Below are 22,371 nucleotides of genomic sequence, written 5' to 3' on the forward strand. Positions count from 1 at the left end.
AGAAACACAACTAGTCACGCACCCTCTGCCAGCTGCAGAAGAAAAAGACCAACATCAATGAACAGGAAATGAACAAGTAAAACGTGTCACACAAACACCTCTTTACATATTGACGACTTCTCTCCCCTTGTTGAATATTCACTGTATATGTGAGCAACACTTTGAATGCTGCATTATTTTAATGGAATATTACCCATCTGTTTAATCTAAGTCAAGTGTTTTTCTCTGTCAGGCTTTTATGTTTTATGTCACTCAAACACACATTCACACAGCGGTGCGTACGCACATTCAGATAAATATAATTTAATGCCCTGTCGCCTTTCTTTCATGCAGTTTCATTATTCCACTATTGCGTGGCATGTAGGCGTCTAAAACGCCTGCCTGTTCGGAGAATGGGGGAGTGAAGAGTACTCCACAGACAATTGTACTTGAATTTTGAATGTAGCTCATTTTTTCCTGGAGCTTTTTAAGACAAGAGCCGGTGTTTTTTTTTTTTTGTTTTTTGTTTTTTTTCATAATCACGTATATTGAGTACAGAGACAAATGATAATTTATTTGAATGAATTGCTTGTATTTGCAGGTTTTCAGGGGTGTCCTTTAATATACTGTGCCGTTGAGTTAATATTTAAATAAAGACATGTAATTTCAATCTGGAACATGTATAAATATGTAAATACACACGGGGTGAAATATAATACAGTAAACATCCATCATTCAATCATATATTCATACTAGGCTACACATTGGGCCAAGATGCTCACAGCACAAAATCTTGCACACAGATCTCTTCAATTTTGCATCTGCGTGCATGTGCACGCGTTTTCCATGTATGTCTGTGGCTGTATTCATAGGCCTTCACTGTGCCTGCATATTTTATGTGTGAAAGACAGAATGTGCAAGAGAAAAAGAGCAGACAGAGGATGTGTGTAACAAGATAAAGTGGGATGGAAGTGGGTAGCACAGACCGAACAAAGTGTGCGTAGCCATGTGTGTGGATGACGTGTGTGTAACTCATAGGCACACACAGGTATGCGTTTAAATGTCTGTCTGTGTGTCCATTGGTTAGTGTGAGCAGACTGTGTGTGGTGATGGGGATGCAAAGCATGTGCATGCACAAATATACACGAGATGAGGTGTGTTTGAATGTGTGTGTGTGTGTGTGTGTGTGCGCACGTGTGTTTGTGTGTGTTGGGGAGTCCGGGGCCAGTGAGGGCGTTAGAGGTAGAAGCTGCTGAGTGTGCTCGCTGTTCCACAAGTTCATGCTGCATAAGCAGAAATACTGATTGGATTACAACGTAGTCTGAGAAAAAATGTGTGTGTGTGTGCGTGTGTGTCTGTGTCTCTGTGTGTGTGTGTGTATTCAGGGACAATTGATGCGGTGTAAAGATTTAGGTCAATATTAACATGTGTATGTCAGATTAAGGGTTTGGTAGGTGTGGCAGAGGGCAGTGATTTCATGTCACGCTGTTTTGTGTGTGTGTGTGTTATTGTGTGTATATGTCCACTTCTCTGTCTGTATACTTACTATATTTTGTATAAGCGTGCGCGCTCAGTTTCAAACAAGCGTGTCTGTGTTTAGGTTCGAGGTTCTTAGGTGCTCATGCCCCAGATCCCCCAATTCTCCAAACCACAGTAGATCCCAGCTCTAAGGCCTCTCTGTGTGTTTTGTGCGCACAGACCACCTTGTCTTTATCACACGTGTTGAAATGTGCGTGTGTGTTTTTCTTTTCTTTGGCCCATCTGGGGGAAACCTTTCGTGACGGACCTCAGTAGCTGCCATTTTGGACCACAATCCCAGCCTCTGGGTCCAACAACAGACTCTCACTTTCAGAAGATACAGTTCATCGCATTTATAGCCAAGATCGCAGTGAAGAGGGAGAAAAACCTCCCCTAAGTGGAAACAGAGAGACGATAAAGGCTATTGTTATTTGTTCTCTGGTTTGTTCATTTGCTATTGACTGTTTCTCCTCATGTCTCAACATCTGCCATGCTTCTCTTCCGATTCTATTCTGTCTAATCTTTCAGGCTCCTAAAGGAGTTTATTTTTCCATTTTAATTCCGTTCTTTTTCCATTACTTCACAGTTCAAACATAAGAAGACCACCTCTGTGTGTTCTGTGGACTGGCAAATGCATTTCCTTACTTCCCTCCTCTAGCTCATTTCCTGACCATGTAGTGTCATGTCTGATTAGTAATCTGATTGGCTCCCACTATAACAAAATTGCTCAGGAGACACCTCTTAGCTTGAACATTTCATTTGATGTAATCTGAGTACCGCAGCGTTCCTTCTCTTCTGTGGCAGTGAGTGTGTACAAATTTGAATGCCAGGATACTGGTTTGCAAGGAAGTGGCCAGTGTAGAAAAAAAAAAAAAAAACTACATCTACACGCACTGAAACCCACACACATACGCTCAACCCATCTGTGGTACAGTACAAATTCTTACACAAACACACATCCACAGACCTCCATTCATGCCCACACCCACCCACTCCTTTTCCTGAGTCTCAAACTTAGCCTCAAGCTGAAATCCAACTGACACAGATGAGCTGCAAACGTCTTTATTAGGTGACGACCACTCCCTCTCGCAGTCCTAGTCCACCCCATAGTGGTACTCGATACACAGAGACGGTTGACACACCACTTCCTCCGTCAGTCCCTTCTTTTATGTAGACACAGATGTCCAAGATCTTACACACTGTGAGTGGGCGCAGATGGCTCCTATAGCAGCCCGTCAATCAGAGCTTTGTAGAGAGAGCAGGGAGATCACAATCCATCGGACTGCAGGCTCATACATATGTGTATACAGTATATATAGTATAGTTTGTGTGCACATGCGTGCTCTTGCTGGTTTCTATAATGTGTGCTCGTGCATGTCTACGCTACGTGTGGTGACACTGATGATGATGGACGATGTTGTATGATAGATAGACTGAGGCCGATGTATCAGAAGACTGGACCAGTGGTGCAAATACAGAGCACATGTTGTGTTCAGCAGACCAACCAGAGGCAGATGGTGAATGGATTCATTCAGTTTTATTTTATTTTATTGTGTGTCAAATGTTACTTATGTTATTTTAATTGTTGTATTTTAGAGAGCAAGAGAAGAATGGCTGTTGATTGACGGGCTGCACATTTTGTGCTGTGGGAGCTGTTGCTCTGTGAGCCAAAGATATTACATTGTTTTATTCTTAATTTTAATTAAAGACAGATGTTGTTTATAGATATTTCAGTTAGCTCTGCACAGTAATTGATGTGTGAGGATTGAGAAGTGCCTGTAGACTGTCTTTATATACATCATGGTGCTGATTTTAATACATTTAAAATTGCAGCAGCTGATAATTATGTTAATTCACGTGTTATGTATGACTTATTTTTTCATTAATCGCTTAGTTCAAATGTTGGAAAACAGTGACCACTCATTGTTTGCTTCCAGGGGATGGGTGGTCACTGTTTTCCAACATTTGGGCTTAGTGTTTGTTTGGTTTTACTTGGCTTTTGCTTTGCTTTTTATGTTGTCGTGTCTAGGCTCAACTTTTCCACATTTCCTCTCAGCTGGATGAGTTTACAATACGAGAACCTATGGCTGTTGTGGCACAGTTAGAAACCTGACTATTTCATCTTGCTCGTGCCACAGCGTATGATGTTTACTGACACAATGGCTGCTCATACTGGCATGTAAAGGACATATGATCCTAGGTTAACTTTCTCTCAGGAAGGGAGTGTTGGGTTTGTTATTATAATGCTATTGCTTACTCTAGGTGACTTTTCACAGTTGATTTAACTCTTCTGTGGTGATTAAACGTTAACTGTCTGCATTCTGCCAGGCTTTAACCCATATGTGAAGTCTTACTCTGGTTTTTGTTTAGCTAGGCAGCATGTTGTTCAAATATGCTTCAGGACTTTGTACCACTGAATGGAACCATGTGCAGAAGTACATGTGTAGTCACAAACTCTTTAATGTTAATTTACATAATAACCCATTTACAGATACACGCCACACACACACACACACACACGTACTTAGTTACACACAGTGTCTGCTCTGGCCCAGACTCCATATGAATTATTCAACCAATCACACGGCTGAACAGTCTGAACTGTGTCCCTGATTGGGACATGCTGTGTTCACTCTTAATGTCTCACGCTATACCTGACTCGTGTATGTCTGTGTGTGCAAATGGTGTGCTATGTAAAAGCTCATAAATACACATAAAAAAGTTTCTTATCCAAGGTTCATTATTTTTCAAAATAAATGATTAAATCTATTGAGTGCACTTTTAAACTAGTGCCTTTTTATCTAGATGTAAGTGATATTTAGTAGTATTTGTTTTCTCACTTTCAGTCTGATCATTCATTGAACTTGTAGTGTTTTCTCAGCCATCTCCCACACCGGCACCAATTATTTCTTCTACTTCTCTTTCAGAGATGTTAGAGTCCAGTAACCTCGTCACCTTCAATGGCTTGGCCAACAGCTCAAGCTACGATAGTTTTCTAATGGACGAGGAGCGAGGGAGACTATTGGTTGGTGCAGAGGACCACATCTTCTCGTTTGACCTCGTCAACATCAACAGAGACCACAAACAGGTAAGATTCAGATTGTATAAATGTATTGTGGTTACAGTATATTTTAAAGGTTAGTGTAAGAATTCGTTTGGTCTGTGTTGAAAGGTGTTATTTGAGCTCTTCTCTTCTCTTCTCTTCTCTTCTCTTCTCTTCTCTTCTCTTCTCTTCTCTTCTCTTCTCTTCTCTTCTCTTCTCTTCTCTTCTCTTCTCTTCTCTTCTCTTCTCTTCTCTTCTCTCTGCTGCTACCTCTGGAGTTCATTACATTCTCCTCCCTCCATCCCTCCCACTGTCTGTCTCAGTCCAGACAGGGCTGTTCATAATTCCATTACTCCACCTGGACAAGGTTAACAGTCTTTTTATCTGATTCGAGCTGCTATCATAGACACACAAGACTTGCCTGCAGGCTGCAGAGTGCTGCACAGAGGAATCAAAGTGCTGAAAAATACATAGTCAATGCAGAGAGGGAGAGTGCGTCTCTGAAATCTTTTTGCCCTTGGCTCGGATATGTAATTGTTCTTTTTCCTCCTTTGTTCTGAGTTTTGCATCATTATAAGATAAAAACCAAAAAGCAGTGATTAAGCAAATCTAATGTAATTACCCTGAAACGTGCGATTGTGATTTGCAAGAGAGGAAAACTCAGCTGATCTACGGAGTAGATAAAATGTAGGAATAGAATGAGCAATATGTGTGTGCATTGTGTGGACATAATGTGAGTACCTGCATGTATTCATTTCCATTGTCTTTCCATGTCTGTGTGGCCACCAGCAAGAAAAGTGAGCTCAATTGTGCCCAGTTTTTGAGTGTATGACCATTCTCTTCCTCATTATAGGTCACACATGCATACTCATATGCTCCATGTGTGTTTTTAATTCATGTGACACCAGGGGCCACCGATGGATTTGCCTTAAGGACATTACAAAGCCATTATTTATTTGACAATGAGTTCTATCTCTTCCAAAAAAAGAGTAGCAAAAGCCTACTTTCTCTTCTTATTTCAAGTGAAAAATACAACCATATGTTCAGGCTCTGACCCATAGAAAGGAGTTTGGGCTTTCAAATCCCATAATTTGAACCAGAACCCAAATTTATAAACTATGCAGTTTATATATTTTTATTTAGTTTCACATACATTAAATGTAGTGATTTTGAAGCTATGTACTCATCATTGAAGCAGTAGAAGAAGTACTTAGATTATTTATTATATTAGATTATTTACTTAAGTAAAAGTATCATTAGTGTGGAAATACTCTGATACTACAAGTTGATAAGTCATAAAAAGTATTTGCTCAAAAGATATTTGAAGTACCAACAGTAAAAGAGCTTTTTATGTAGACGGTTCATTTCACATTATTATACAATATTGTGTTCTGTACCTTTACAGCTGATAAAGATTGATACACTGATTTCATCACTGTACTGTATAATTGACTTTGTCTTTTTTCTCTTTTTTGGACAGATTGCATGGCCGGCCACTCCCTCTAAGAGGGATGAATGCAAGTGGGCCGGAAAAGACCTTGGGGTAAGTCCACAGTCATGATGGCATCATGATGTGAGCTCTTTGTTTCTGTTGTTAACCACTTTATGTAGCAGTCCTTTTTCCCTCATGCAGTTCAATGTTTCAATCACCTGCCACAGTAATGTGCTAACAACACTACAGTATAGCATACACACACTGGAGCAGTGTAGAGAGGTAGAAAATAAGCTCAGATAAAAAGAATAGAGGTCGTCTCTTTTTTACTCTGTAAACCACCCCCCACAGCTGAATGTACAGAAACACACTGTACAGCAGATGTTTGGTCACACTAAGGTGTGCGCAGCGTCTCGGTGGCACAAGGACAATGACGCACTACCTCTGAGGTTATTTGCCTCTGTGATGTACAGCTAAATGTTGGGAGTATGTTTGTGTGTGAGGTTCAGAGTGTGTGCGGCGTGCATTTTTATGTGGGAGTCAGTTGTTTGAGTTCTCGTTATCTTGCGTGGTGTGTTAGCTCACATGTGCAATTCTGCGCAGGTATGCTGAACACATACTATATGCCACCAGCTTTTTTTTGTGTGCACTATGGTGTTTGTGTGTGTTATCTTTGCGTTGCTGTTTGGATAGACCCGCTCTGTGTTATATCTGATCTTAATTTCACGGCTGGATGACTCTTGAGTGCAGCGGTTGCGGGGTTTTAGGATTATCCTGAATTACACAGACCCCAGTGGAATCACAGTTCCACTGGGGGCCAACTCACCACCAGCTTTTTAGGTTTCACACACAAACACAAAGTCATGACCATGCAATCCAGACTACACCTTCACTCCCTCGCACAGTGGAAAAAGAGTGTCTTCTGGCAGCACAAAATCACAAGAAACGCAATGATGAGGTATTTGCGTGCTGCGAAAATGTTTACCCTTGAAAATGAGGCAGAGACACAGTGCAGCCTTGATTAGGACATTACTAAAGCATTCAGAGCTCCCAAAGTGATGCATTTTTACAAACCACAATTTACAGCCACAGAACAAATGTAACAGCTGCCCCCCTTCCAAAATGCCTGATGGCTGTATCATTCTCTTTGGCAAGATGAGTGTGTAGCATGGCCCATGTGATTGAATTTGATTCAGTGAACAAAGGGTCCAAATAATAATTTTGTAGAACTGACTGATGTAAGTTCTAACTATTAAAGGAAAGATAATAGTCCAAAAGTTATCCTCCCTTTCCAGCATTTTCCATATTTAATCAGAGATCTCAACATAATCTCAAAATTTACTCAACTCATCCAAATATACAGTATACAGCCACATACAAATCTGTCCACTCATTTCTCCCATGGAAAGTCGTCATCAATATGCAGTCCAAAGAGCGTCATTCATTTTATCCAATAATGACTCATTTATCCTCTGCGGTGATTGTGGTTTTCACATAATGACATGGTTTGTGATCAGGGACACCATTTTTCACCTGAAGGCAAGACAAAGTGACTTGTGTAACAAATTCTGTCTGTCAGTGCTTAGGTGAAACCTACCTACCGCATAGCTAACGATCTAACTTCAAAACAGCCATGAAAAGTCCTCAACAGAGCTGACATAAGGGGGGATTATAGGAGTTGGTGAAATGCGTATAATAAGGGCGTGAGAATGACATGGGGGGACATGTGCTTCTGATGTTCAGCAGTAGGAAACGCAGAGGGTAAAGTCATTAAGTCACAGCCATATAGACACACAGGCGTGCATGGCTGAGGTCAACCACAAGACATCATGCAAGGTTAGTCTTCTTCTGTGAACTCAGCAATAGCTGTGGCTGAAATGTGCAAACTTTGTTGGGATTGTGGGTTAATAACACGCACCGCTGAAAGGTCTGGTAGCATGATGTATATGACATCAGCTGAGTTGAGATCTGGACACTTGACAAGATGATATTTTATATTAAAGAAAACATTCTCAAAAGTTTTGTAAATATGCTTATTGTCTTACTTGAGAGAGTGTTAGACAGGAAAATTAATCTTGATCTCACGTCTGTGCAGCTAATGTGGTTTTCACAGTGACAGTTCATTTATTCATTCAGCACAAAGCTGAATTTAAAATTTTGTGGTTTGACAGTGAGCTATGTGCGGGACGATTTCTTGGCTGGGTGCAAAAACTTTATGGAGTCTCCTCTGGTTGCCTGGCAACCTAATGGTGATGGCACAGTTTTAGGAATTCACTGCATCCTGCCAATAATTGTTTGGGACACGATCCCTTGTACAGTAAAGCCACAAAGTGATGTTTTTTATACTTTGGCTGTTCATTAATTCTAATGTTACTTGACAGATTTTAGAGCCAGGTTAGATAACCAGGTTTTTACACAACAAACTCTCTGCAAGAATGTAAAAAAAAGAGCTGTATGTTTTGCAAAATGTCTTTAAAAAGCTGATAACTGTGGAGGAGAAACAATCAGAGCTGAAACAAGGGTTTGTGAATAATGGCACTGAGTTTTTTGGAAAACATCCGCAGTGTTAATGTGTTATTGCTCTGGAAAATGTCGCCACTTCAGCTCAAAGCCTTATATCCATTCTCGTCTCATCATCGAATCATCAAACTGAAATGTCTATTAGGGTGAGAGGCCTGAAGAGATGCACGTGTTTAAGGGAGGAAGGAAATTTTGGCTGTCTGCTTGTGATGTGAGTGCTGCAGTTCCAGATCCCCAAGCAGATGTGTTCTTATTTGTTAGGTGGATATTCAGCATGTATTTATAATTAGGCAAACCCCCATCCTAATCTCTTAAACACATGTGCCCAAATCAACTCTTCGAGGCTGCTAATAACCCTGTTACATTAACCAATCCTCTTGATTATCACTCTAATAAATAGCCTCACACCACAGGGAATATCAGCGTCTACTAGAGAGCCAACACAAATACTTGTAGTGAATTCAAACATATGGATCATTGCAGATCAGAGGTAAACTGATGTGACTGAATTGACTTACAGGTGGGATTTCCTTGAAGGAGTCTTACGCCAGTCTTTTCCAAACCAACTGGAAATCCCCTTCTTTAAACAGAATTCCAACAAAGCTTTTCTCAAGTCTCATTATTTTCAGCTTTCTATTTTTTCTATTCTGTGAGTTTTTTTCTCTATTTAAAGTGTCAACGATATTTTCATAAAGAATAAAACTTAATTTAAACATTATGACACGGAGGAAGACATTGGCAGTGTGGAGTTTACTACTAACATGTGCAAGCTCTTTTATAAAAATCCCAAAAGGTTCATGTGCTTTGAAAGGCTTCAGTATATAATATACTACTCTGGTAGGATTACAACATAAACAGGGACAAGTATTGTATACACTAAATGTATTTAAATCTCTTTCCCAGCTGCTTGACTCACTGTATAAAGTTGTGCTGAGGTTCGGGTTCTAATGTTCTTGTCTCATTTCCTTTTTCAGAAAGAGTGTTCTAACTTCATCCGGGTTCTCCAACCGTACAACCAGACTCATCTATATATCTGCGGGACGGGAGCTTTTCACCCCATCTGTGCTTATCTGGAAATGGGCAAGAGGGCAGAGGTAATAAATTCTGTGCACTGCTGTTACTTCTCCAAATGTTGTTGGTTTTAATCAGTTATATATATGCAAAAGGTAATTTACATTTCCACTGAGTTTCCATTAAGAAGCCATTACATGTGACACCAGTGCTATAGTAAACTAATGACAGAGAAAGTCCAATATTGTTTCCCTTTAAAAGAATTTATGCATCTGTAGTGGCCGCTCTGAGTAGCTGCACTTTTCTGTCAAGCACAGCAGCATTCATTCCCTTCACTGATTATCTTCTCATCAGGTGCAAAGAAAAAGTGGTCACTACATGATTTGGCTTGGAAATTAAACAACCTCCCTGTTACATAAAAAGTTTAATCAGTCACCTTGATAAAAGTCTACAGGTTAATCAATGTACCAGCATGGATTCTGTAGTCCGACAAAGGGAGGGGATTGAGTGTTTGCACCACGCAGGTTTGTAGTATAGATGAGCGTGCATATGTTTGCTGGTGCTGTCAGTAAGTGATTAAAAAAGAGAGCAAGTAACGTTGAATTTATTCATAAGTTTACTTGTGCTTCTGTCGTAAGATGCTGTTTTTCTCCCTATTATTTCTGTTAATTGTACAGTTGGAGAAACTTCTGTTTTTCTATACCAAAAATAGTTGAAGTTGAATGTAAAAAAAAAATCTTATTGCTTGTATCTAGCTGAAGTTGGAGTGGGTCCCGTTCCAAGAGTAGCATGCTATAATCAGAATATGTTGTAATTTGAAACACAGGCTATAAATGTACCTTTAACTGGGTTTAATGTGGCTTTCACTGGCCTCAGTTTGAACTCTGACCCATTCCACCACAGGACAACATCTTTCGACTGGCCTCACATTTCGAGAACGGCCGCGGGAAAAGCCCCTATGACCCCAAAATGCTCTCGGCCTCTCTTCTCATCGGTGAGTTTGATCTATGGTTTGATTAGTTCCAGGAAGTTCACATTCACTTCAGAACTGGTCATTTGTTCCTAACTATACTTTCTCACTGGCAGATGGAGAGCTGTACTCTGGCACATCTGCTGATTTCATGGGAAGGGACTTTGCTATTTTCCGGACCCTGGGAGACCATCATCCAATCAGAACAGAGCAGCATGATTCAAGATGGCTGAATGGTAAAAAAAAAAGACATGAAAACATTTTTTATTCACATGTGAAAGAGGACGAAATGTAATTTTACTCTGGAAGGTTTATATATTACCCGTAAATAGCTGACCTGGGGTTTGTACAGTCTATTTAAAACTTTATTTATTTGAAATCTAAATGTTTCAGTTGAAAGTCAAATGGCACCACTGGGCTTTGTCGCTGTCATCTACTCCAATATGTTGCCTATCCTGGATTTTGTACCTTCAATCAGAGGCCATTTACATTTACAGCCCAATAGTTGAGGTTGATAGTGTTCAGACTGCAAAAACTATAACTTTAAGCTTTACAGTGAAAGTAAAATTGGAGACTTTTGGTGTAATAAACTCAGGTATTCAGTACAAAGTGGAAGTAAACCCTTGTTAATGAAAGCATACCAATTATTATAGATATTCAATAGACTTTAAATCGTTAAATTGTTTCCATTCATGTGCAGACATTAGATATCAGACATCAGAGAGCATTCTCAGTTGTTGCATTGGCCTGTGCTAGTGAGATTAGTGACAGTAAGGGTTATTGACTGCTGAGTCTGTCTGGCTATCTTTCGGCACCGTGGATGACTTAGAGAGCCACAAAAGGTCAGTTTGAACCATTCCCTCAATATGTGCATCCCTTTTCCCCCTCTTTCCCACAGAACTAATCCTCTCTCAGCTGTTTTCCTGTAGTGGAGTCAAATTCCTCTCAGTTCCCCTCAACCGCCCCCCTCCCCCAGCACCATCAAAAATCACAAACACCACTATCTGCAGTGCTGATAAGTGTGACATATTAATAAAGAGCGATTTAAGAGGGGGAAGCCATTGTTACTGGATTAATCCCCATCGATCTTTCACCTTGTTCAAACAAACGTGCTGGGGGATTGTATCCGTTCAGCAAAATCTAACTCCTTCTCCACAAAGAGGGGATTGTAATTGCGTGGCTTACTGTGATGGGGGTATTCTATTGAGACTTTATCAACAAGGCTACATGGTGCTCAAATGTAACAAGAGAGGAACTTGGAAATGAATCCTTAATAGCAGCTTATTCTGAAAGGATTTGGGTTACACAGTAGTTTGGCTTTGTTAGTTCGATCCTTGCATTTTATTTACACATCTCTTAACCTTTTAATGCCCTCTCGCTCACACAGGTTGGATTAAAGTTTCCCTGAATAAAGTGGCCTTTTATAGGGAAATAAATGTAATGAATAGTATGACCTCAGTGGCTGGCGACATTGGCAGTAGCGTGTTTTTGTATGCGAGCACACGCAGACGTGAATTGATGAATGTGTAGATTTAAATCCTCAGTTTCACAATAGAGGTTTGAAGCGTGTGTGGGGTACACATGACTCATACCAGAGGTCTCGCACCCGCACTGCGCTTATAAATCTCTTTCCCACTTTGGCCACACTCTCCTTTTTCACAGCTACTCTATATCTTAAACGGTCATGGAGGCGTAACATGGCACTACTTGTTTCACTCCAGCTAACCCCCGAACTTTTAGACACAGTCTCGTTTTACGTGTGACGACGCCTCAGTGACTGCGACTCCTTTTCCGCAGTCTTTTCTGCCTCTTCATATCAAGAGATATCCCGACCCTAAGGCCCGAGCTCGCCCATTTAGCTTTGATTTCCTCCCGCGCTTAAAGTTGAGATACATTTATTCAAGTGTTACCCAGGACAATCAGAGCCATGTGTGTTTGCGAGGATGTGGTCTAGAGACGGGGGTTATGTGGGATTTGGACTTGGAGCGCTCACTTGGGGTAAAGTCAGATACTGTAACACCAGGGTGTAAAGTGAATGGCTGTTATTACTGAGCCGTGACTGGAGAATATCATGGGGGATTGGTTTCAGAGGTGTAAAATAGGGGTGAACGTCTTGTCAATGGGACAGAGGTTGAACTGTAAAACTCCATTTGTATGTGTGTGATTCAGTTTGGTGCTCTGTCTATATCTTTCTATTCACTGCAGGTAAAGTTTGTATTATTTTATTAAATGTTTTTGCATTGTTTATTCTCTTTTTTTCCCCATAGACCCCAGGTTCATTAGTGTGCACTTGATCCCTGAGAGCGACAACCCTGAAGACGACAAGATCTTCCTCTTTTTTAAAGAGAATGCAATGGATGGAGAGCACAGTGGCAAGGCTACTATAGCCAGGATAGGACAACTGTGTAAGGTAACAACACACACACAACAACAACAACAACAACAACAGTTTACTCATGAGCAACAAAAAGACTCATTACTACAACTAATTTCTACTTTATATCATAGAAAAAAGTGCATAGATATTGAGGAATATGTTGATGGTAATTACGGATGTTGTTTCAGAATGATATGGGCGGTCACAGGAGCCTGGTGAACAAGTGGACCACTTTCCTCAAGGCCCGGTTAATGTGCTCAGTCCCCGGTGCCAACGGCATTGACACGCACTTTGATGAGCTACGTAAGTGTGTATTGTTTATTTTAGTATGATTCAGATTGTGTTTGTTTGCTGGGAAAACGCCTCTATTTCACTCACTCCTGTTTTGTATTTTCAGAGGACGTGTTTCTCATGAGCTCCAAGGACCCAAAGAATCCAGTGATCTACGCTGTATTCACCACATCCAGGTACAATCCAGTCCACGTCTTTTCATGGTGATCGTCAAAATAAATATGGGTGCAAAGGCTCATATGCTCATATTGTCAAATAGCTTGACAAATGCTGGTCGTATGATATTTATTTTGTTGATCGGTTGCTAGGAGATCAGACGGAGCTGATATAGAGTATATTCTGCAGGCAGCTGTCCTGGGCAAGTTATTTCCTCTGTATCTGAAAAACACACATGCTTCATATTTGGTTTCAAGTATTCTTCCCTTTCACATTCTTTATTCCTTTCCTTTATCTGTGTCTCCAAACCATTTTAACTGAGACGTCACAGACCAAGCACGCCCCTGTCACATTTCCAGACAGTGCTCCCCATCCCCTAATACACTTACAGGTGTCATACTTTTTTTTTTCTCTTGTATGGCACCCCTCCCCATCACTCAGATTAGAGATTGCTTTTAGCCGATTCCCTGTTCCCCGCTACCTGTCCCCTCTTTTCATGGAAACCTTGGCAGAGGCTTGTTGGGAAATCAGATTATGGAGCAGAAGGGAGTGGGGGAAACATGATATTCACTGAGCGGCAATGCACGTCTCTCCCCTGGCCGCCGCCCCAGCATTGAATGGGGTTTTCAGAGGCCGGGTGCGGCTCTATTGAAGCATGAGGAGAGGTGAAGGCATGGGGCAAGACAGATAAGTGAGTTGAAATGGCACAGATGGTGGCACTTATCGTGATGATGATGAATTTGCATTTGGAAAAGAGGAGGGGGTATTTGTGTCCAGTAGTGTGTCTGATCTGCTTTGAAAGGAGGACAAACACTTCAATCAATCACCACTAATGATAAGACAGGCTGAATAGAACAGCGGCACAATCTAACCCATGCTGACAGGCACATTGCATCATCAGGCCTGTATGGGTTTTCTCAACTTTCTGGAATCTATTCAGACTAAGAGGTTGGGGCATGGCAGTGGGCGTACACCTCCATACCCACATGTGTGCCCGCACGCACACATACACACATGCATGCTTTAAAATTCAATTATGGGGCATTGAGGAATTAGAGTGGTTTAATTGGTTTTCTAAGTGGCCGGTTTTCAGAGATGAATAGAGCAGAGATTCGGAGGAACTAGCTTTTAATATCATTGTTTAATGAGGCACAAAGAAGCTGCCGCTCACAGATCAATGTTGGATTTTGCCTATATTTGTGTGTGTGTGTGCATTTTTGTGGTGTTGTGTGCCACTCTCTTAAACTGTGTGTGTCTGCACAAACACATGTTCTTAAGCACAGATATTGGAGTGCTTTTTTTCTTGCCCCCGGAGTTAATTGAATTTCTCTGTAATTAACATTTTCAAATGCTAATCCATTCATCTTCCATGCTTTGGTGAGTACTGTCGGCTCTGCTTATGCCAGCTACATCCATAATTAGTCCGATACAACTTCCCATAGCAGTCAGCGAGACAAAGGATGTCCTGAATCCTATTGAAGCATTTGGTTCTTGCAACTGCTAGAGATTTGCTGTGCAAATAAAAAATCTGCCATCTGTAAAAACTGACACTTGGAAAGTTGATGAATGAACTCCAGAGTTATTTTAGGACATCTATCCTAAAATCAAATAATAATAAATCCATTAAAATGTGAAACAGATCTCTTACATGGCCACGGCTCCAGGTACTTGATGGTGCTCAGAGCAAACAGCCAGCTTACTTTGAGTCAACATGAATATTGTAATAATGCTTGTGGAATATATATCTTGGATTATTCATGTGAAACTCCCAAATTCTCCATTTAAATGAGTCATAGCTTGAATTGCTGTCTTTTGGATGACCCAGAACACAGCATAAATTGAAATAAAATCCACATACTCTTTTTTTTTTTCATTCAATTGATTGACCTTGCCTGTTTTAGCCCTCATCTGGCAAGTGAAAGCAAAATCCACCCATCTGGCTCGAGCAAGCACTCGCTAAATATTGGAGTGGGGATTTCAAATATGGTCTCCTGTTTTGTTGGTGAAGTGCCCAAATTCCTGTCTGTTCTCAAGAGCCTGGAAGCAATCAGAGAGAAGTTCCAATCTGTCATTCCAATACTTAGGTAACGACAACCTTGCTCCCTTCTGTCTTTGTGCGATGAAGGGTCATTTTGTTGTCTTTCTTCAGTATTTCACAAGCTCCTAATCCCTTTTTTGTGAGCGATCATTTATAAATCCCCTCTGTCTGTTTGTCTCTGTCTACTTTCTTTATTTCACCACCTCACTCCCTCTGATAGTTCAACTCTTTCTTTTTTTCCTTTCACTCACTTTGTGCTTTTCTTTCTCTCTCTTCCTCCACAGTAACATCTTCAAAGGCTCAGCAGTGTGTATGTATAACATGGCAGACATCAGGAGGGTTTTCCTAGGTCCCTACGCCCACAGAGATGGACCCAACTACCAGTGGGTGCCTTTTCAAGGACGGGTGCCCTACCCTCGCCCTGGCACTGTGAGTCTTCACATAAATCTCCACCAATGCTGTACATGTACAACCAGTCATAATTTCCATTATATTAAATCTTCATAACTTAGCTTCACATTCTTGAAGTGAAGAGGTTCATGCAGATTTGACGTGTTTTTAACTGTCACTATTTCATGTCTCATTATTAGTGTCCCAGTAAGACATTTGGAGGTTTTGACTCCACCAAAGATCTTCCCGATGATGTCATCACCTTCGCCAGGGTGCACCCAGCCATGTATAACCCAGTGCACCCGATAGGGGGGCGACCCATCATGGTGCGGACAGATGTGGACTACCAGTTCTCCCAGCTGGTGGTAGACAGAGTCGAAGCAGAGGATGGACAATATGATGTCATGTTTATTGGCACAGGTACACAATAACATTTTTCTTTTCTTTCCTAAAAGTATATTTCAACAAATTAGACTAGTTGCAGTTAAAAAAAATAAGCCATTTAAGCCTGGATGATATGTTCCTATTTTGAATAGCAAAATTAGTATTTCCTGCTGCAAGAGGATTATCATACTTTAGAGAAATTGACAATCTCTTTCTGGGAGCTCTGAAAATTTGCCAGAATCCAACTTGACAAGGAGTGATTTCTAAACAAGCTCTTTATGACCTTTGTATATTTCTTTTTTTAATAAACACAGATAAAACAAATTACTAATTTGAAGTTACAATAAGACATTTCAGTAATAATGAGTTGCGTTTCTGTTAGACAGATACGTCTGTGATACTGTATGCTATCAAAACAGATTTGTGCATAAGCATTCTGTATCTGACTACGTGTTGGTTTTCAGATATGGGAACCGTCCTGAAAGTGGTGACAATCCCCAGAGAAAGCTGGCATGACCTGGAAGAGGTGGTGCTGGAAGAGATGACTGTATTTAGGGTATGACCTTAAAAATTGAGTCAATTTATGACATCATATCAGAACAGATTTGAATTAAACTGCGATGTGGCTGTAGATGTGCTGTTAAACTGGCTCCGTTTGTTTGTACAGGAACCTACTCCTATTACTGCGATGGAGCTGTCAACAAAGCAGGTAAAAACTTGTTGTCACACATAATAATGTATTCAAAAGTTGTTGACAAGGTTACAAGTTCAAGGAAAGTAAAACATGAGAACCTCTGAGCCTTTAAGCAAACACCGATATCCAAAAACAAAGCCATCTAATGTGCCTACTGAGAACCAAACCCAAAACCACCTTCTTTTAACAACAACCTTTCCAACTGAGTCACACAGGAACGCTCACTTTTATGTCCTCACTGTTTCTTCGCCTCCCACAGCAACAGCTGTACCTTGGCTCAGCCCTGGGTGTATCGCAGATGTCTTTACACCGTTGTGAGGTGTATGGGAAAGCTTGCGCTGAGTGTTGCCTGGCTAGAGACCCTTATTGCGCCTGGGACGGCACCGAATGCTCAAGATACTTTCCTACGGCCAAGAGGTAGGAGCACGCACACACTAAACACTCCTGTTTAACCCTTATTTGTCATCACCACGTTTTCTGAGCTTGCACGCTCCTTGATACCAGACCCCGCCTGTGTATTACTGTCTTCACATGGAGTAACACCTGGGAGTGATCAGTACACCTGCAGTCTGCTGTTGAAATTACCTTTAATGCCTTGCTCAAGGGCATCTCAACATACTACCTTATTTCTTTGGCCTCAGACCTCCGCTGGCCTATTAACAAGTGCAAGTGAATACAGAATAAATGCCAAACATCTAAAGATGGAAGTAATCTGGAGAAGGAATATTATATGCAGGCACAAATGGTTATTAAGCACACACACACACACACACACACACACACATTAGTATGCATTCCAAGAGGTAAAATCCAGCAACCCGGGGTTATAACTCCTGCCAGTAGGAGTTGTTCTAAATTGTTTCTGTCACTCTGCAGCCAAGATGTACACACACACACACACACACACAGAAATATACAGCTACACAAGTACAGACACACTAAATTATAGCCAACAGGAGCTGTCTGACCGCTTCACCCTGCAGCCAGGAGGTATGAACATACACACCCTCAAATTACCCTCTGCTGAATCCAGCGGGATTAGGTTGACCATTACAGCCCTCACACACACACACAGCACTACACCCCTGCATTTCATTCATCCAGAACTTCTCACACATAGCAGATGTAGGCCAATGGCTATACTTCAGCTTGGCAAGGTTACAGAGGAGGTGGCACACCCCATGGTTAAGGCCAGGACCAGCTCTCCTTAGCTCTCCTCCACGCTGCAAATATTTTCCCTCCCAGAACGAAAGCCAGACATCCGGCCCCACACGTGCTAAGACGGCCGAAAAGGCAGGAATGTCAGCCCAAGAAATGTACAGAAGAGGGACGTGTGTGAGAAAGTGACAGAGAGAACAACATCCAGATATGTAAGGCATAGAGAAGTAAGGACGGGAGGACGGAGACAGGTAGTCAGTAAAGCCGGGCTATGAAAATACCTCACCTTTGCACTAACAAACCTGAATGACAGCAGACATTCATATCGAGAGGGCAAAAAGCAGGGCTGCTTTTATAGGCAGTTCTTCAGTGAAAAAGTACCGTATGTATTTCATAATAACGGTTCATCGGCAGGCAGTGAAGCATGCTGTTTTATTGCTCAGCAGGTCTACGTTCCTACATTCTGCCAGGTTTACTGTAGGTATGTTGTTCTTCTGTGTGATTTAACAGTGGAGTGAAGGTTAAATAAATACTCACCTTTCTTGTCCTAAAGCACGAGCGAAGCTGAATGTGAAGTAGCGTTGTGTAACATTACCCCCTAGTGGCTGAAATGGAACAGTACATTTCAGAACACAGATAAATGCCTTTATGGACAATTCAGTGCAACACGTGTGGCTTAAATTACCAGTATGTTCAGTAATGTCATCAATAGAATACAGTTTTTATTGTGGTTTCATCTCAGGCGAACCAGACGACAGGACATCCGAAATGGAGACCCCCTCTCCCAGTGTTCAGACCTTCAGCATCACGGTAACTTACAGACTTCATGTGAACACGGACATCTTTCTCCTGTTCTCCTTTTCTTGCCACTCATCTCAGTCCCCTTTCTGTGTGTGTCTTGGTTCATCTAGATGACATGGACAGCATGGAGGGCAGAGTAGAGGACAGGGTTGTGTTTGGTGTGGAGAACAGCAGTATGTTTCTGGAGTGCAGCCCCAAGTCTCAGAGAGCTCTCATCTACTGGCAACTGCAGAAGCCCAGCGATGATCGCAAGCATGAGGTGTGTATGTTTTGCCATGACGGCCCTGATTATATTATATTATAGCTGTATAAAATGTATAAAATTCATCTGTGGTGATGACTATAAAACACTTACATAATCATTTTGACGTTGACAGTTTCAGACTAATTAGATTTCTACAGACAAAACAACATTTCTCTGCTGCGGGCTTCACCGTTCCTACTCTCTGTTATCGTGTCATGACTCCTGACCCCTTTGCCCTTTAGCCTCAGTGACCTTGAAAGGGTGGTAACCATGGGTTGGGGCTGTTTAGATTACTTTTGACCCTGTGAGCCAAAGACACAAGAGAATTTCAACTGTGGCTATCGTTAGTAGGCTTCCTGTTCAGGGTGTGTTGGTTTAGATACAGGGGAGATGCAGACGTGAAGTCCAGGAGGTTCAGTTTGAGAAAGGACCTGTGAATTAAAACCTTGTTGTACCTAACGTGAATGTGAACGTTTAAGTACACAGGTCATTTAAATATTAAGGTGTAGCCTTATGTGCATTTGGATCATGCCTGTTTGTCTGTTTAGCTCAATCTGTCAACGATTAACCTTTTTTTTTTCTTTCTCTCTGTCTGTCTTACAGATCAAGTTAGACGACAGAGTGCTTCGTACAGACCAGGGCCTGCTTATACGCAGTCTGGCACAGTCTGACATAGGCATCTACCACTGCCAGGCTGTTGAACACGGCTTCATCCAGCCTCTGCTGCGCCTCAGCCTCCAGGTCATCCCTGCCCAGCGACTGGGTGACATCTTACCTGGACTTCCAAGTCCAGGGGGCGGGGCAGGTCACTCTGCCAAACACAGACTGTGGTACAGAGATTTCCTGTCTCTCTTGGACCACCCGGACCTCAACAGCGTTGAGGAGTTTTGCGATCAAGTTTGGAAGAAGGAGCGCAAACAGAAAAAGGTGAAGACACCCAATGGCAAAAGTCAGAGTAAACCTGACAGCACCGGTCTTTCCCACTCTGCATTGAGGCCTAAAGCTTTGGCTCCTAATGCTCAGAAGCAGCAAGCCAGCCCACCACAAAGCAGGCAATGGCTCCAGGCTGGAGCTGCAACAGCGGAGGGCCCAACACGGGGCCAGAACACCCAGAAAGCTAAACCAAATCTGGGTATGTTGAGCGGTCAGCCACCTAAAAATAACCAGAAGACGCAAAACAGCCAGAAGGGGCAGGGGAGCGCGACTGGTTCTCAGGTTGCAGGGGGATCTCGGGCCTCCAGTCAGCACACAGCCAAGTGGAGAAGGATGCAGGAAAATAAGAAGGGACGCAACAGGAGGACCCATGAGCTTCAAAGACCTCCACGGAGTGTTTGAGCAGAAGCACAGAGATGCACACATACAACCAGATCGATCACACATATACACACTAGCAGATTCTATAGATTGTGTATCCAGTGTATGATTCAGTGACCTCTCCACAACAGCAGCCAGAACGAAGAAAAAAAACCAACCCTCAGACACTTTTTAGGTAGAAAAACATGAACTGCACATTCTGTTTCTCATTCAAAGACACATGAACAAACGCACACAACCTGTGAAGTGGACAAAGAAGAGCAGGAGAAAACTGGAATGCATATTATAAATGTGTGAGGATATGACTGGTTGCCTGGGGTCGTGCCTGGCAGACACTTCAAACTCATGTACATAAGCTACTATAATAGGACTTGGGCAAGAATTTTTAGTGAGGGGTTCGTTGGTAAGGAGATGGCAGGCAGGTGTTGAGATATTAATTGACACATGGATATCTATTGAAGCAGAAATGATGCATTCGCTGCAACCTGGTGCCCTCTTTGACCTGAGCATATGAACTTCAGGATAGTGTACAGTACATTGAAGTGGATTAAAAAAAAAACTTTGAAGAACTGTTTGAGGAGAAAGGAACCTTGTATTGAGTCTGTCACGTCAAGATGCAAACAGCAGCCTATAAAGGAGAGGAAAGAGAAGGGTTGCAGTTCCCCCTGAGGTGTGCACAGCGTGCACTAGCGGCCCTTGAAACATTATTACATGCAAAAACTGCAAAGTTACGCTGTGGTGCAGAGAAAATGCTCCAGCGTCCAGTGAACACTCTCCACCTGAAGCTGGGAAAGCATTGTGCATGTTGTTGTCAATCAATGTTTTAATAAGCTAGTTATTTTATGAAATTATAGAGTTTTCTTTTCTTTTCTTTTCTTTTTTTTTTTTTACACCCTACCTAAAAATGTTACATGTTTGTTTTATAATTCCTTTCCTTTCTAAACCAGTGCTTCTAACTTTGGGGTTAAAATTACGAGCAACATTGTAGTCTCACTGTGCATAATCCCTTCTGCTCCCGAAGGTTTCTGTGTAAGTTATTATGTTGTTGCTTTTTCTGGGATTTATAGAATCTGGGCCCAAATTCCAGTTGTACGCTATGCTAAGATTGCAGTTTGAAATAGACTGCCACTTGTTTTGTGTACATATATACAACAAACTTAACTCTCTGTGTATATACAGTACATATACAGTACAAGAACACCACTTGATTATTATTTATTGCTCATGTTTTGTGAAAGGGTTGCATTTATTTTTGATATTATGGTATTTTTGGCTCATCAGTATATTGGAGAAACGATGGCAACAGCAACTAAGAAAACTTTGATGGACCAAGTGACTGAAATTGTGTTAAGGAATCCCTTTTTGGGGATATGATGCTTGCAAGTGATAAGTACAGGGGTTTGTGTCATTGACCAGATTTTTTGGTTAACGAGATCCCACCATCAATAAGCACAATTTTGTCTCTTTTGCCTTTCATAAAAGCTCATTTCATTATGTTTTCCTCTCTCCCAGATCCATCCAACCATCCATGTTTGTTATTTGAGTAGTCATTATGTGTAAAATAATTCCCCAACCTGAAAAACATTAGCTGTGAGTCTCTGTAAGAAATAGTGGAGAAAAATGTTAAATCTAGTCTGAGGAGAAGACACGTTATACTGCATGTGAATGCTACCTACAGTAAGTGCATCTTTTTTTATCGTCTCTTTACGTGTTTCGTGTGAGAGGTTCCCTCGAAGCAAGGTGTGAATTACTTTTGTCCTTTTGCCAAAACAGTGGTGTTAACAACTGGTGATACAGCCAAAGCTGTTCAAGAACCAAGCTCTTCGGTGTTCGATTCAGCAATGGCTCCCCGTGTCTCCCCTGCCCCCTGAGTACACGACAAGAGTATGCCGATGTCGAGTCACGTGTCAATGCAATAAATTATAGCAGATGCTGTTCTGTACCAAAACTCAAAGATTGGTGTGTCCTTACTTTGGGTGAGAGAGCTGAACGTTACTGCTGCTGTAACACAGTTCTCTCTGGCATGCATTCAGTTGTCTAAATAAACATCT

General features: G+C 41.6%; 1 protein-coding gene across 4 annotated transcripts in view; it reads left to right on the plus strand.

The window, feature by feature from the left end:
* sema3aa (sema domain, immunoglobulin domain (Ig), short basic domain, secreted, (semaphorin) 3Aa) overlaps positions 1 to 22,371 on the plus strand; it is a 78,011-nt gene extending 55,640 nt beyond the window's left edge. For 3 of the 4 annotated variants that reach the window (XM_026362726.1, XM_026362729.2, XM_026362727.1), the window contains 16 exons: positions 4,425 to 4,585; positions 6,021 to 6,083; positions 9,467 to 9,586; positions 10,407 to 10,497; positions 10,590 to 10,709; positions 12,741 to 12,883; positions 13,039 to 13,153; positions 13,248 to 13,317; positions 15,620 to 15,764; positions 15,926 to 16,145; positions 16,574 to 16,665; positions 16,777 to 16,818; positions 17,063 to 17,220; positions 18,704 to 18,771; positions 18,873 to 19,021; positions 19,610 to 22,371. In XM_026362726.1, coding sequence (XP_026218511.1) covers positions 4,425 to 4,585; positions 6,021 to 6,083; positions 9,467 to 9,586; positions 10,407 to 10,497; positions 10,590 to 10,709; positions 12,741 to 12,883; positions 13,039 to 13,153; positions 13,248 to 13,317; positions 15,620 to 15,764; positions 15,926 to 16,145; positions 16,574 to 16,665; positions 16,777 to 16,818; positions 17,063 to 17,220; positions 18,704 to 18,771; positions 18,873 to 19,021; positions 19,610 to 20,341 — 2,489 coding nt within the window. In that variant the 3' untranslated portion in view covers positions 20,342 to 22,371. The remainder of the gene's footprint in view (positions 1 to 4,424; positions 4,586 to 6,020; positions 6,084 to 9,466; positions 9,587 to 10,406; positions 10,498 to 10,589; positions 10,710 to 12,740; positions 12,884 to 13,038; positions 13,154 to 13,247; positions 13,318 to 15,619; positions 15,765 to 15,925; positions 16,146 to 16,573; positions 16,666 to 16,776; positions 16,819 to 17,062; positions 17,221 to 18,703; positions 18,772 to 18,872; positions 19,022 to 19,609) is intronic. The other variant, XR_003298933.1, reaches the window with a different exon arrangement.

The sequence above is a fragment of the Anabas testudineus genome, chromosome 23, assembly GCF_900324465.2.
Source record: "Anabas testudineus chromosome 23, fAnaTes1.2, whole genome shotgun sequence".
NCBI lineage: Eukaryota > Metazoa > Chordata > Actinopteri > Anabantiformes > Anabantidae > Anabas > Anabas testudineus.